Source organism: Dromaius novaehollandiae, chromosome 16 (genome assembly GCF_036370855.1).
Source record: "Dromaius novaehollandiae isolate bDroNov1 chromosome 16, bDroNov1.hap1, whole genome shotgun sequence".
Lineage (NCBI taxonomy): Eukaryota > Metazoa > Chordata > Aves > Casuariiformes > Dromaiidae > Dromaius > Dromaius novaehollandiae.
Genome location: NC_088113.1, coordinates 14697499 through 14712998, shown reverse-complemented (window position 1 = coordinate 14712998; position 15500 = coordinate 14697499). Strand labels below are relative to the sequence as shown.

Here is a 15500-nt window from a genome sequence, read left to right as displayed (position 1 = left end):
TGCTATTCAGCCTTGGGAGAGCTGTATCTTCCAGTTACAATATAGCTCTCAATTATAGGCAAGATAAGAACTTGTAGCAACACGAGATGCCTTTTAAAACTTTTTGTTGAAGTCTTTGGAGCTTGTTCTCTAGATTTCTACTAGTTGATTAGAAAGTTATTTCAGGCACCTCCTGTTCTTGAACTCATTGATCTCATTAAGGAGAAATCCATGAAAATGCTGACAAACATCTTGAATTAAACCCCAGCAAAGATGTAATAATAAAAATCCTCTTCTGTCCTAGAACTGAAGAACTTATTTGGAAGTGATTTTAGTTAATGCAGGAATCCCTCTCCTAGTACTGAACTTCGTAGTACACCTGCCTTTCACATGCTGTTTTATAGTAGTGTGTCTGATGCCAATGCTCTTCAGGTCTTTTTGAAAAACTTTCCGTCCTTTCACCTTTTTTCAGATGAAGAGGAGAAGTGAATAGGGGAGATGGCTCTTTGATTAGATTATTTTTTTTCTGCAAAAGCATCTACTTCCCTGTGAATATAAATATATATATTTTTTTTTGCAAAACAAAATGCCAGAAAATGAAAACATTTTGGTTTGGATACACTGCTACCATGCCCACTAGGGAATATAAACCATTTTCCTAACGTACTAATTTTCTTTTATGAGCGACGTTCCTCTAACAAACTGCATAGCCAGGAAACTTCATGATTTAGTGATTTCTTTTCTTCAGTTAGAGATCTATAGCCCAGCCAGAGAGACTGAGCTATAGAGAAAACTGGGAAAGAGGTCATTCAGGTAATTTAATGACAGCTCCTGGGGCCACTGTTGTTTGGAATGTTTTGCTTCTCAGCTTGCTGGAGTTTTTAGTCAGCTTTAAGTTTTCTTGGTTGGCTACTTAAACTAAGAATAGGATTTCATGCTTAAGTCAATCTGAACTGGTACTGCAAGTGAAAGAGCGCATCCTGCACCAAGACATGCACTGCCACAGCATCCACTGGGGCAATGCTAGCTGGCCCTCCCGTGGCTGCGGGGTCAGCTGGATCAGGCCGTTCCGGCTGAAGACTAATCATTTTCATGGCTGTTTGGTGCCAGTGCCAGCCCAAGGAATCAAGTAGAGAAGTATGTTCAGGAGCGTAGATGACCTTTTGCTGCCAATGTGAATATTGAGCCTTACTTTGAGGAATCTGAAACAGCTGATATACAAGCATTATTTTTGAAAGTTAATGCAGTTAGTGTGTAGGGTGTGAGCTTCTAGCCATATCCAAATCAGAGATGACAATAGCACGGTGTAGCTCATATTGCTTGGACTTGGACCAAACATAAGGAGATGAAAAAACTCCTAAAATTATTTGTCAATTAGTAGTAATAATGAATGATTTAATCTTTCTCTTGCTCTTTTCATTTCGTTAAGATCTTGGACATGGCTTAGCTTATCTGGATAACATTAATGCTAAATATTTTTCTCTTTCAAATTTGCAGGTAAAGTTTGGGGAACCACAAGATCTAGACTCTCAGGAACTATTTGGATGGATATCTTCATTTATTTGTGAGTTTAGGAAGGCATGTATTGATGTCATGCCATAAAGACAACACAATTGTTATAAAGAGGGAAGGGAAAGAGAAGTCCAGAAACAACATTTAGGTTAATCGATTTGAAAGTTTTATTAGTATGAAGTAGCACATAGATAGTATATCATCTTTACAGGAGTATACTTTGATTTTAAGAGAGATTCAGTTGATACTGTAGTTTTGTAAGTGATATTTGACCTGTAGAATCACAGATGACCTATAAGCTTTGTCCTCATTTTTTCGATGTATGTGCTTTTTTACCTTGAGATGCTTATGTATTTAGAAAGGAGACATTCTTCACATTTTATGAATTCTCTTTTAATCTTTTTCTTTTATACCCAGTCTTCTGACTGAGCTGTAACTATTACCCTCAGTGACTAAATTTCTGCATGGTGATCTAATTGTTCACTATTTTACTTTAATTTTCCAGATAATATTTCATAAGTTTTATAATGAAATGGGGAGCTGTTACCCTATAGAGGACAATATCGAGCAAAAATTTGTGTTTGTCTTCAGCTCTTAAAGCATTGCAGCTTTAATATAAAATCGAGAAAGTATCTGGCTGGGTAATGTTTTTTTCTCCAAAGTAGTACAATAAAGCAGTGCTTTTTTATGGCTGATGTCATGGATTCAGGTGAAATACTATAGTAAGTCAGTCAATATGCAAGATTTGCATTGGTAGGAACAGAGCAATATCAGAGAGGTAAAATAAAAACTCATCATGATGCATTTAAGTAATGGATACTGGAGATAATTATCCATGGTTTTCAAAAGAGAAAATACTTTTGTTGTATCTGTTGGCTTTTCCGTGTATTTAATTAGAATAATTATCTGGAGTTCAAAAATGTGAAAGGAAAAGGAAGTCTATAAATGTAGAGACAAAAAAGGATGTATTTAACCTTGAAAGCAGAAAATAGCTCAGCAAGGCCATTGTTAAAATTTGGCATTTTCTCTGCTGGTGTTGAAAACAATTTTGTTTGGGGCGAAGTGTATTACTCGACTTATTTTAAATCTGACTGCCCAGTTCTCAAGACGTTTTGGCCTTTGACGAAAATGCTGAACACTCTCCCTGACTTAAGTACTAAAAGCAGTTAGGTCTTACTCTGAAAGGCTTAGATGTACTTAAATGCTGAATCTGAACATCATCAGAACCCTCTGTCAGCTGGCATATAAAATTTCTCTCTAACATTTCATTTGCTGTTGCAAATGTTGCCAGTGCTGAGCACCTAGGTATTTAGAAACCGTTCCAGTAAAGAACCTGGGCAACCACCAGTCAGATGTTGCAATACCTAAATTTTAAATGCTGGTTCACCTATCACTCCAGACAATAAAAGCCCTTTAAGACAACCACCGAGGATGTAGAAACACTTACCAGTGGGTTGTTCTGTCTGGAAAGCAGAGACGAAAGCGCCCAAGACTTTCTCATGGCCTCAGTACTTTAAAGGGCATAGCCAGCTGCTGTTCCTGGATCCTTACAGAGAGAACTTCTGATATGACATGACTGACAGCAGACCCCACTGCTAAAAGGAAGAGAAGTGTTCCTGTGAATAGTATGGCCATCATGGCAAAGGCAAGAGGCCTCTTTCACACCAGCCGCGACACAGCTGCTGAGGGAAGGGGATGCAGCCAAGCTCCTGCCAGCTTCTGGGCACTAGGTGCTCCCTTCCCTTTGGAACCTCACACCTGCTCCTGAGGGTGGGTGCAGATGCCTGCGAAGAAGCGAGCAGTAATCACGAGTGGTCTTTTAAAATGTGAGTTCCCGCCTCTAATTTGAGTAGCCACTCAAGGAGTGGCACCCTGACTGAAAGGATTCGAACCTTATAATCCCCCTCTTAAAGGAGTGCTCTGGCCACCCGCTGCGTTGAGAAGAAAGGTGTGCTAACCAGGTGGCGTTTCGTTTCTGGCCAATGAACAATAACTGCAAGGAAATGTCTTCAAGAGGTAGTATCAAGTGTGAAGCAAGTGCACTGGTGAGTAAAGAAGCAAGTGTTCTTCCAACTGCACCTTGTAAGAAACAAACCTGGCACCAGCTGTGAATGCCAATGGACCTCACTGCTTAATTTCTATACTTTAAATCCATCCCTTATCTCATGAGATTTCTAAAAAGATCTTTGAGGAAGAGGATCTAAAGAGTCTGTATTCAGTATGCTTAATATCATTTTCAGGCAGCTACTTATTATATATAGATACTGCTTAGTGTCAGAGAGAAGCTGCCTGAAGTAAGGGTGTGGAGTGAAGCAGGCAGAAAAGTATTTAGAGGTTACACACAGGCCGCTCAACTTGTAACGTCTGTCTCACTTGTGTACCGGGCATCCGTAAACTCCTGAATACCTGCTTTACAGAAAGTGCATCCTTTTGTCTTCTCCACAGTCTGTTGTCAGGACTATGCTTCCAGTTAAGAACATGTAGTCATGTCTCTCAGAGGCAAAAGGAATATAATAAAAAATAAATAGCTTAATTAGTATCCCTGATTAGTATCCCTAATACTCATTTTACAGAAAAGCATTTACAGAAGAAATATAGGGTTTTAATTTTACAGAAAACATGTTGGCTACATTTTTCTCAAGTCAGCATCAGAATGCTGAAATCAGGTAAACATTGAAGTCAATGGGACCTATATATGTATCAGAAACTGCAGCTTAGGTCACTCTTTTCTGATTGAAAGAGAAAAATTAAATTTATCTTTATTGTTCTTGTATCTCTATATCATAGTGCACTATTGAGTGCATATATGTGCACTGTAAACAATACTTGCATTTTCTGATGTGTATCAGATCCTCTCCAAAATCTGAGCTGCCTTCGTTTATATTTGAATCATGTAAGATAATCCTGAATACAAGTGCCATTTCCATGGTATCAGGATCCCTGCAGCCCTGAACAGCATTCGTGATGGTTATGATAAGCTTCATGTTTTTCCACCATTACCTTAGCTCAGGAGTCCTGGGAAGTCTCTTTTAGTTAAAAGTTGGGTTTTTTTCATGACTGACTTTTCCCCCTATTTTTTTTTCTCTATTATTGTATCTAACAGCCTGTACTTGTTTTATAGCTCAGCTAGCATGGCCTCTTCCAATTAAAAATACATTCTACACAGTAGCTGATATCTATGTCTTTGTGTAACTTAAAAGATTGATGTCCAAATACTTTCTTGGCAAGAAGCTCTAGCCCCTTCAGAGAGCATGAAGATTTCCTATTGAGTGGGAGCTTACTGAGGAGACAAGTTTCAATTTTCTCAAACAAGCCATTTCTTCAATGCCTGTGAGTTTCAGGGACCTCCTGATTTATATGTAAAAATAAAGAAAGAGACCTTTTCCCCCTCCTCATTCTTTTTTGTTTGTTTGTTTTTGTTTTTTTGTTTTATTTTACAGCTGACCGGGTTTTTTCAGTTACTAAGTTTTAATAGTATTTATTTGTAAAGAGTGGTAATTGCCACACCTCAACATTTGTTAGGTTTTATACTTATATATGCAAGGATTCCCAGCTATTTGAAAGTTCTAAATCTCCCTATAGATAACTTCTATAGAATCCTTCCTTAGAGGCTGACAGGTAAATCCTGCAGACCTGTAGCCAACGTGTCAGGTGAGTATCCTGTTTGTGGAAACTAACACAACTGGCAGTGCTCCTACAAGTAATAACCTACAACAACTTTAGTTTTTTTAAGTCTGGGTTATTTGTTGCCCTAAAAAAACCCCAAAGCTTAAATATGGCATATTATGACATATGAAAATTTAATGATAATGTTATATAATGTAGTTCTGGGTCTTGTGCTCATGAAAATTAGTTGTCAGGATTTAGCTGATCTGAAATAAAGCTGTGGGTCAAATGCTATACTGATTTTTGTTTCTTGACAACTCAGCTGTGAAAGAACTTCTTGCTGCAAAATGAAATAGAAATCTATTTTGATAATTTGTTTCCTTAAAAAGCACAGTACTGGTAGTATATATAGCACTTTGGCAAGAAAAGAAAAGTATAATATTGGATTCACACATTATACATTAGTTATCCTCAGCAAAAAACTAACTGAGAGAACCATTGCAGAATTAGAGAACCACTATAGAAAACTCTGACTTTGTTCATCTGCCAGTATATTCAAATTTGTTCTGAGAAACACCATAAGAAATGCTGCACATAGAGCTATGGGTCACTGATTTGACTTGAAGTCCCAAAGGAGCCTGTGTTACATGTGTACCAACACTTATAAGGGCTTTCCAAGAATTTACAGTTTGAAATGCAAACATTTTCCCCTAGAGACAGAAACTTCCCAGAGTTTACTCAAACCAAAAAGCATATGTAAAAATCTGAGATTATTCAACACTAGATTCAGTGGAAAAAAATCAAACTAAATTAAATCAACAACAACAGCAACAAAATAAACAAGCACATAAATCCTAGGATGGTGACCAAACTTTGCTTCCTAGCTTTCCTACTGCTTTCCCATTTGGTCTGGCTGAAGACCAGGTGACAGGAAAGGTGGTCCTGCCAGTTTGTCCTGACAGTATAAATAAAAATTACGGTCACTTGGAAGGTGTTCTGTGCATAAAAAGCTTTGCAGTCACGTATGTATGCTAGTCTTTTAGTTTGATCTAACGCCATTCAAATGCAAACAGCAGTTGTAAGGGAAGAGAAAAATTATATTAGAGAAAGAACAAAAACATGGGGTCTCTAAAAGGGAACCTGTTGGGCACTTGCTGTAGAGCAATAAAAGCCTGAAATTCTTAGAAAATACTCATTCCTGTGCTTAAGAAGTTGCTGCTAATGATGACTCAGAAGAACCACAAACAAATTTCAAGCTGCTCACCTTGAAGAAGAATGCATTAAAAAAATTCAGACTGCAGGCTGCTTTGATGGGATGCTGAGGGGCTCTGATTCAAACAGTGGCTCGGAAAGCTCATGGTGATATCCTGCCCTGTGTCACTCCCTGGAAGTTTTGCTGTGGGTATTAGTAGAACCAAAATTTCATTCCCTGATTCTAAAGAAATTTTCAGACTTAAATTAAAATATTCATTTTTTTCACTATTGCTGGTCACTATCCAATTAGAGTGTACTAAAAGTGGAGCTATCTATTTTAATGCAGGAGTAGCAACAAAGGGAGAACCTTTTAGGAAAACTCTAACTCAGACTCACGCAGGTATGAATACTCCATGCAAGTAGGAATTTTTTAGCATTGAATGTCAGTATTTCACTTCATGGCATATTAGTGCAGCTAACATGATGCATCTAACAAGCTGACTGCACTTTTTTGGGTATATAATAAAATGATGGCAGCGAGTACAAATTATGCTTAAGCCTTACACCTGCTGACTGTTTTCCCAGGGATGAATTTTACTCATTGAGAGTATTTTAGTCAAGGACAGTCATCAGTAACTAAACAACAGAAAACTACAAGGTAGGTAAATATTTCATTAAGCTTATTTTATAAATAGGACAATTGAGACAAAGGTTTCAGATGCAGATTTTAATTTGTGGATATAATTTAAAAATGCAGTGTGTATAGATACATAAATATCTGACACTCCTTAACTTGTACAAGGATAAATAACTGTTGGTATGCGCTATGGTAATGTCATTTGCTTATAAGCATTTAAATAAAAAAAGAAAATAACCCCAAAGGTTGTTGTCCCCACGGTTCAAATACAGATGAGCATATTTAGACCAAAACTCTTTTTGTAGCTCATAGAAATTTTCCTGAATAAGCTGTATAGGACTTGGCCTGAAATCATGTAATTATAAATAGAAACTTATTTGACTTATTTTCAAAACAGGAACTTTTCTCAGCCAGTAAATAATTCCCAGACAATATTCCAAGTTGCTGTCATTAATGCTTAAATTGAACTTTGTTATTTGGAATCCTGCCATTTAAAACAATCTGATGTCTCACTTTGTTGTCAGGAATTAAGCTGATTAAGAAAATTAAAAACAAACAAAATCCCTTTGATTATGGATTTACTGAATTTGCCCTACGAAAGGACAAAGTGGCTGTGATGACTATGCTCTTCAAGTCAAAGTACAGTTGTCGCTGCATTTGATGGAACAGCCATGTAGAGTCTTCAGTGTGCTAAGCTAACTGACGCTTTTCTGGCATGCAGAACATATCATTTAGTAGGACTAATTGTAGCCACATCAGTGGGGGTGCACTGTGAAATACAGACATTCCAGGGAATTAAATTTAGGAAACAGTTGTGATTTATTCCCGTTGCTCCCACCTCTTCCCCATGCAGCTGTGCAAAACAGTCGAGCTCTTGAGTTGCACATGGAATATAACTGTCTAGAGATTAGGATGGTCAGGTGAAGGGAGGAGATCTAAGTTCCAGTCCCTCTCTCAAGTAATGTTCATATATTTTTACATTGAAAACTCATTGGCTAAAACAAAGAGCAGTCGTTGGTATGGATGCCAGAACTCAGATCTACCTTTCTTCAGGACAAGGTCATGGCTATAGACTGTGAGGAGACAGGAGCACTTACCAGTGCCTGGTCTCAGTGAATGTGCTGATTTTGCTTGGCTTTTTGGATCCAGTTCTGGGAGCAAAATGCCTAAAAGTTATGCAGAACATGTGTTTTAGGGGGCCTAAACGCTTCATATCTATTTGTCTCTCCCTTTCTGCAACCCACGAGCTGAGTTCTGGGACACTCAGATGGTTACCATGAAGGCTGTTCCTGACACCCTTCTGTAAGTGCTGGAATGCATGCAAAAATGGCTTCTATTTTGAAGTTTTTTATCTGAATCGTTTGGGACTTAGATAACTGCTTATTAGCATTCATCTTGATGAAGTCATCCAGTAGAAAAGCTGTGAACACCCATTGAGATAAAGCTCCGCACAATGCAATCAGGGAGATTTTGCTGTTTGGTAAAAGAGAGCCAATGTTTCAAGCTGAAAATCCCAAACCTTCTGGTGCAAAGAGCTGTAGCAGTTAGAGGGCTAGCTTCACAAGCATAAAGGTGGGAAGCGGGACACAGCACGTGCATATATTTGATTAAGAAAAGACTTTTGGAATGGGAGCCGCGGAGAAGGACATCTCTGCTGAGTATTTTGAACTCAAAGTGATTATCAAGTGCTATCATCTCTTCAGAAGTATTTAGTGTTTTGGCCTCTGTTTCAGTCTTCTGTCTTGCCTGGTATTTATTTACATAGCTTCATAAAAAAAAGAAGATGAAAAGGAGTTTCAAACAGACATGTTTCACACAGAATCACAGAAGGATTGAGGTTAGAAGGGACCTCTGGAGACTGTCTAGTCCAACCCTCCTGCTCAGAGCAGAGCCAGCTGCTCAGGGCTGTGTCCAGTGGGGTTTTGAATATCTCCAAGGATGGAGACTCCATAATCTTTGTGGGCAATGTGTCAGTGTTTGACCGTCCTCACAGTAAAAATTGGAGTTTTTTTAATGTTTAAATAGAATTTCTTGTGTTTCAATTTGTGCCCATTGACTTTTGTCCTTCACTGGATACCACTGAGAAGAGTATGGCTCGATCTTCTTTATCCCTCGCTCTAGCAGTATATGTATACATGCTGATAAGATCCTACCAGGCTTTCTCTTCTCCTGGCTGAACAGTCCCACCTTTCTCAGCCTCTCGTCATATGACAGATGCTCCAGTCCGTAATCACCTTTGTGGCCCTTTGCTGCACTGGCTCCAGAAGGTCCATGTCTTTCTTGTACTGGGGAGCCCAGCACTTGACACAGCACTGCAGGTATGGTCTTGCTAGCGCTGAATAGGGGGTTTCATAGCCCCATAGACATTAACAGAATATTAACTAATGCTGTGAGGGTGAAATTAATGAAGGTGATTTCCCATGGCTTTGGGTGTCGTGGTTGATATCAAGTATTTCTCATAACCAGGGCTTGTTCATGTTTGGATTCTCTGCTACCATAAAACAAGTTGGCTCGTGCTGTCACCTTTCCCTCCAGGCAGCATCTCACAGGATCTCTTTTCTACCCAGTTACCTCTTCTTATGAAACTTGTAGAAAATTTGAGACACTGTGCTGTTACCTTTGGTAAAAATTTGCCAGTGAGTTTAACATTTCCAGAAGTTTTAGCTGAGGACAGACAGAAAGACAGAATGTGAACTCACAAGCCTCATTTCCATAAGAAAGTGGGTTAAAATATGATGGCAGAATGTCACCTGAGAAAGACTTCTACCAGCTGAGGGAGAGAAATTAGTGGGTTTGATGGAGATTGTTGGAAATGCCATATACTTCAATGTGAAATAAATTTACTCTTTTTTGCCTTGTATACTTTTAAAGCATTTACTACCACAAAGATAGATAATAGATATTTATCGTTCTTGACAGCTTTGCTTGGACTGAACCAGAAAGGTCTGGATAAAATTACTCAGTGATATGTTTGGGAAATTATTCAAACTTAATGGAAAAATGCTATTAAAAGACTTGATCTTTTTCCATCCCAGAGGTGGCTGCAGTTCAGCCATGAGGAATCCTAGACTATGTATAGTTAATTATACAGTGCTGGGGGGTCCTCTGGGATGAACTTGCCTTCCTTAGAAAGTTTGGAGGGGATTTGAAGGAGGACTTGTAACTGCAGGTATCCCAGTGCACTGGCTGATCAGCTTCAGTGGTGTTGTCTTGGCTGGCATTGGGTTGTACATACATTGCTTGAAGGATACTTTCAGCCAGCATGATTTGTAAAGCATCACATACGCTTACAAGGGTCTCTAAATAATAATAATGAAAAGGGCTAGTCTTAAACAGTTATGAGAGTTTACCTTTTGAATTAATAGACAAACTTTGCAAGACATGTAGGGAATGTGTTGTACCTTCCATGCTGCTGGCACACTTTTCAAATTAAAAACAGATTTAGCATTGAAGATGGAAAAATTCATTTAATACTGCTTCACTGAAGTAGTTTTCATGCACAGCATAGAGGAACACTGCCCGTGTGGTGTCAAGGCTTACAGAGAGTTGAGAATGCTGAGGAAGAAGAATGGATCTAGCATGAATTTCTTAATATTTCATTCAAACCGCAGGTTTGGGGGATATTTTGTCCTTATCCACATCTTATATTTTAACAGGAATATTCAGAGGACTCTAGTATTAGCATACTGGGGCATGACTGTTTATATATGGCTGTTTCTTGCAAACAAACAAAAAACAAAGCAAAGCAGTGCAAGCAATCCCCACTGTTTTTCTTGCCACAGCATTTCTGTGACAAGAGCATTTTTGAACATTTATTGGGAAAAACAAACAGAAAGCTCAAATGCGAATATCATTTAAACCATGTTTTAAATACGTGACCAAAGAGAACAATGCCTTTCTGTTAGTAGTCTCTCTTAGAGAGATGCAGGTGAAGCACTAGTTAGGCCTGCTAGAGGCAAATAAACCTCGGGAAAAATCTTGCATTGCTTTGCTTTGATTGAAAATCATCACAATATTTAACCAGATTAATCACTTCCCACCTGTTACAAAGGCTAGACTACTCATACTGTATATTTGTCTCTAAATATGTTGCTAACTTATAGCTGAAAAGTATTGGTCCAACTAAGAAAGTGAAACAGAATATGATTGCTGTGACTGTTAAAGGCATGTGGTCTGTAATATGCTGAGAGCTAAGGCAAATTGTCACGTGTTCACAAAAATCATCACCACTTACAGGGTATGTGACTGTCTGTAGTGTAGCCGGAGAGAGACTTGCCGTGGTTGGCTATTAATATCAGAGCAGAGCTGCAGCCCTGCCCGTCTGAACTGCACTGTGCGGTGTGTTGTGCAAGCACCACCGCCACACTGTGCCACTGGAAATAGGGGTCCCCATATCTGAGAGAGGTTTGTCTGGGGATAAATAATAATAAAAAACAACAAAAAACCCAGCCTTTCTTCCAAAATTGTCTATTAGGTTTTACTTCTGGACCATTTTAGATAATGGTGCAAATACAAGAGAAGGTGAAGTTTAGTCCTGAATCCTCAAGCAGCCTTCCAAGAGACACCAAGTACAGCAGATTTACTATTCATGATGCTTGAACAGTTGGATAAATTACATAGTATTATTTCTTTTCTCTGATTGAAAGACTCATTTATTTGTTTTCCAATCCACTACCAATTGTGAACTGCAAACATTACAACTGAATAGACACTTGATGTTAATTATTTCACAGATTTCAGTTACATAAATTACATACACTGCATAAGTCAGGCCCATACGTTCTAGAAGAAGTAGTACATTCAGATTATAATATTTACTATCCAAATGATCTCTTAACCAAAAATATTAAGTTAAGAAAATTACACACTGTTTTTAAAAGATGAGTACTATTGGGAAGACAGCAGAGTCAAGGAGTGAGATACTATGTGCTGCCTCTGAAAGGGCAAAGTATAACTTATATGTTGGAACACGAGTTTGAGGCACCTTTGCACATTCCCAATCAAAGATTACTGCTGAGAAGGTCAAATTTTTCAGAGAAAAGTTCTTAAAGAATTAGAGCCAAATTTTCTTCATCCCCCCCCTTCAGCCCTTGTGAACCTTAGGAAAGCAAATGAAAGAGAATGGGAAAATGAAATGAAAAGAAAGGAAAACAGAAATGTTGAAACTATCAGACCAAAGCAAAACTATCAAAACAAAACAAACAAACCAAAGGTATGCTCAGCTTTAGACATTTGCCTGTACGACATTTATTCCAAAATGAGAGGGAAGAAACCAGCTGACTTGATCTGAAAGGTGCTAGAATGGGGGTTTCTCAATAGTGTGTGAATAGAGCAGGACAACCTGCTATCATCCATGCTACATGGAGGGTAGAGACTAATCAGAGCAGTGAATGGATGCAATGAAAGCTGGTAATTAAAAAATGAAATCTGCAGTATATGAAAAAGCAGAGTTTTTTTCTTTTAAGTTGACACATCTCAATAGATGTCACTAAAAATCCTATAGCAAAGCCATTCCCTATGGCTTTGTTTCTGATTGTCATCACAAGTCTTCAAGTAAATTTTCTCCCTTTTAAATACGAAACAAGCAATAGAACCAGTGGACCATCTCTTAATTCACTATCTTAGACATTTCTTTTAATATCAGTTATTCCCACAGTAATGCTGTTTTTAGTTTTTCACTGTAATCTGTGTACCTCTATTGATATCAAAGGAGATGTGCTAAATTATACTGCTTCAGGGTCTAATTTTTATATGGTTTCCTTGACACTGAATTAGTGAACAGTATCCACAGAGTATGTTCAACAGTTTAAGCTAAATTGACTGCCAACAGATTTCTGAAGCCCGTGCAAACTCCATTCTGAGCGTTTTGTGAAAATGTTGCTCAGTAAACCAGCTGCTAAAACCAGAGCAAGTAAAAATACAAGTCCCTTCCATTTTCCTCTTGCTAAAAGGGAAAGATTTTCCTGCTAGGTTATTTTTGTGGTTTTCTGACCTTACCATCTGATTTTATTCCACTTGAGTAACAGTCACACTTCTTGCTTCTTTAGAATGCAACTGAAAGTCTGTTAAAACCATTGCATAGGTTACACAGGGCAGCGCTTCACAAAACTATTTATTTCATAAAACTGCAAGAACATAGCAGGTAAATTAGATGTTAACACTAAAAGGGTAGGAGCTTTTTTCTAGATATGAACTCAACTGCAATAGTGAAACAAGAATTTGCTTTTACTTCACAACAAGACCAAGTACCTTTTATAAAGGCAGTCAGTGTATGTAAGTGGATTTTATGGTCTTTGTCTACCAAAGCCATGTTCTTACAATTGGCTTAAACATGTAAATTAGTAAGAGATTTATTCAAAATATTTTGAGGAAAAATTAACATAAGCAATATTAAACTATTTGTGGGTAGTCCCCAACAAAAGTTAATTAAGAAATTCACTGGCCTATTCATGCTGCAAACAATTTACTCCTACCTATAACCTAGGAAGGAGTAAAAAGAACCTACTGGGTCAAATTTTGCTGTAAGTTTTGCACTGATGTAAATCCAGACTAGGTATATTGGACTCAGTATAGCAATATAAGTCTGGAGTATTTCCAGGCATCCATCAAAGAGTTAAGTGCAGAAGCAAACAGCTATAAGTAATAGCAGGATCTGGCCAGTCTGTAGCAGAGTCAGAAGACTGATGGAGATGACAGCCCAATCAGGGGCTGTCCAATATATAATATTGGACAGTATTTAGCTTGAAAGAATGTTGGAAGATGGTAAAAAGTCTGACCGGACGCACCGAGCTCCACAAACACAACACTGTGCTTGGGAATCAGCATCTACGTTCTGCCTTTCATTTTAGTCTTTCTGCACCTTCCGCCCTGTCCTCTGCTGCACCATTTTTCCTTGGATGTCCTCATCAGGAGGAGTTCAACCAAGAGCCAAAAAGAGCTGCACCCGAGCGGGGTTCATAATCCTGTGAGCAGGCTGATGGTCCTCAGCCAGCTCTGTACAAAACCATGTTACGCGTTCTGCAAACAGAAAGCTCCACTTGACAGAAGGGAAACATAATTAGGATAAAGAAAAAAAGGAAGGGAAGGGAAGAGGGCTCCTGTTACCGAGAAGTTAGTAGAATTCTTAAGGCTTCTAGACACAAGCAATGAACTCAAAAAGTGAGAGAGGAAGTCTGAGCTAGAATATTTCTCCCTTTTGTAAGGCAAGTGAGTAATTATACAAAGCAACATGTTTTTTTCCAGAGAAATTTGAAATATATCATGCAATATTGATAGAGAAACCATATTTAATGCAGGTTTACAAGCCAAAATGTAAAAGAAAATACAAACGTAAGCGTGGCATTCTCTCCTTATTCTTCCCTTGGAGCTTCCCTTTGTCAGAGAAATGTCTGGGATGCCTTCATTCCCTGTGCAAGGGCAAAATACTTCCAGCTGAAGATGGCTTTAGACCTCTATATTATATAACCGGAAAGGTAAAGAAGCAGTGAGCTTAGTCTCACTGAATTTCCATTCTTGAACATTGTTGCTATTAATTTTACTCATTTTTCTTTTAAAGGAAAAAAAAATCCTGGTAGAGGGAGCCAGATCAATAGTAAGAAATTTTGTCTGATAAAATAAGAACAGTCATTAACCTTGCTGCCTATGAATTAAATGCAAACCTCACTTTTCAACTTGTCCTTCCCATGGCATCCCTAGCAAGCTTCCCTCATTTTATACAGCAATTAAAAAACAGACTAACCAGCTAAACAAACACTATCACTAATAACCTTTAAGTTTTCTTCCCTTTGCCTGGGTTGGAAAAAAAAGAAGATATTTCATGGTATGGCTCAGACATTTTGGTGGCGGTGCCCTGCATTCTGTTTGCGCAGGTGTGGATTTGAGGATGGATTATGTAAATTATTTGTAGAGCAGATCTCCCTGGGAGCGCTGTGGGAACCTGGTTCACAGCTCCGCACCGGTCAACGCGAGGACCCCCCGGGCTGGCAGTCAGGCCCTGCCTTCTCCAGGGAACTATTTACAGGATCAGCTGTAACAGGCCACTTAAAACCTGGAAATTATTGATAGCTGGCTGTTTTCCATTTAAGTGCTTGATCCATATGCCTGAAAAATTTTTACCTACCACCTTTGCCATCTGAATTGTGATTTGGTACCATGCGTGAATGTTTAAAGAAGAATTTATCTACCACATTGTTGAATGCGTTGTTTTTGATTTTGACTGTCTGAAAATGCTAATTTGATGCAGTTTATACTAATTTTGTCTTCAAGAAGAATTTAATTTTTATTTCAGCCATTTCTACCCCAAAATACACTTCCGCTGATGGCATCTATTTTGCTTTCCTTTTCCTGGAGCAGAGGAAATTTATTAGACACACCATTTCCTCCTTGCTTATAGGACTTGGCTGTTAAGGTGATTGCTGTATTGAATTCTCCTTGTCCTTTTATCTTGCTCCTTTCTCTCTATCCTGCAAATGGCTTACTGTTAAAAAAGTTGCAATAAACTTATTCACCTCTTGAATTCGTATTGTTAATAAATGTCATCTGAAATCTCAATACTAGTTACCAGTCAGGGAAA

At 38.4% G+C, this 15500-nt stretch overlaps 1 protein-coding gene across 2 annotated transcripts in view; it reads left to right on the top strand.

The window, feature by feature from the left end:
* The window catches only part of LOC112984223 (formin-F-like), a 52601-nt gene extending 47715 nt beyond the window's left edge, over positions 1 to 4886 (top strand). For both annotated transcript variants that reach the window (XM_026101920.2, XM_064521543.1), the window contains exon 17: positions 1477 to 4886. In XM_026101920.2, coding sequence (XP_025957705.2) covers positions 1477 to 1581 — 105 coding nt within the window. In that variant the 3' untranslated portion in view covers positions 1582 to 4886. The remainder of the gene's footprint in view (positions 1 to 1476) is intronic.
* Positions 4887 to 15500: the final 10614 nt, after the last annotated feature.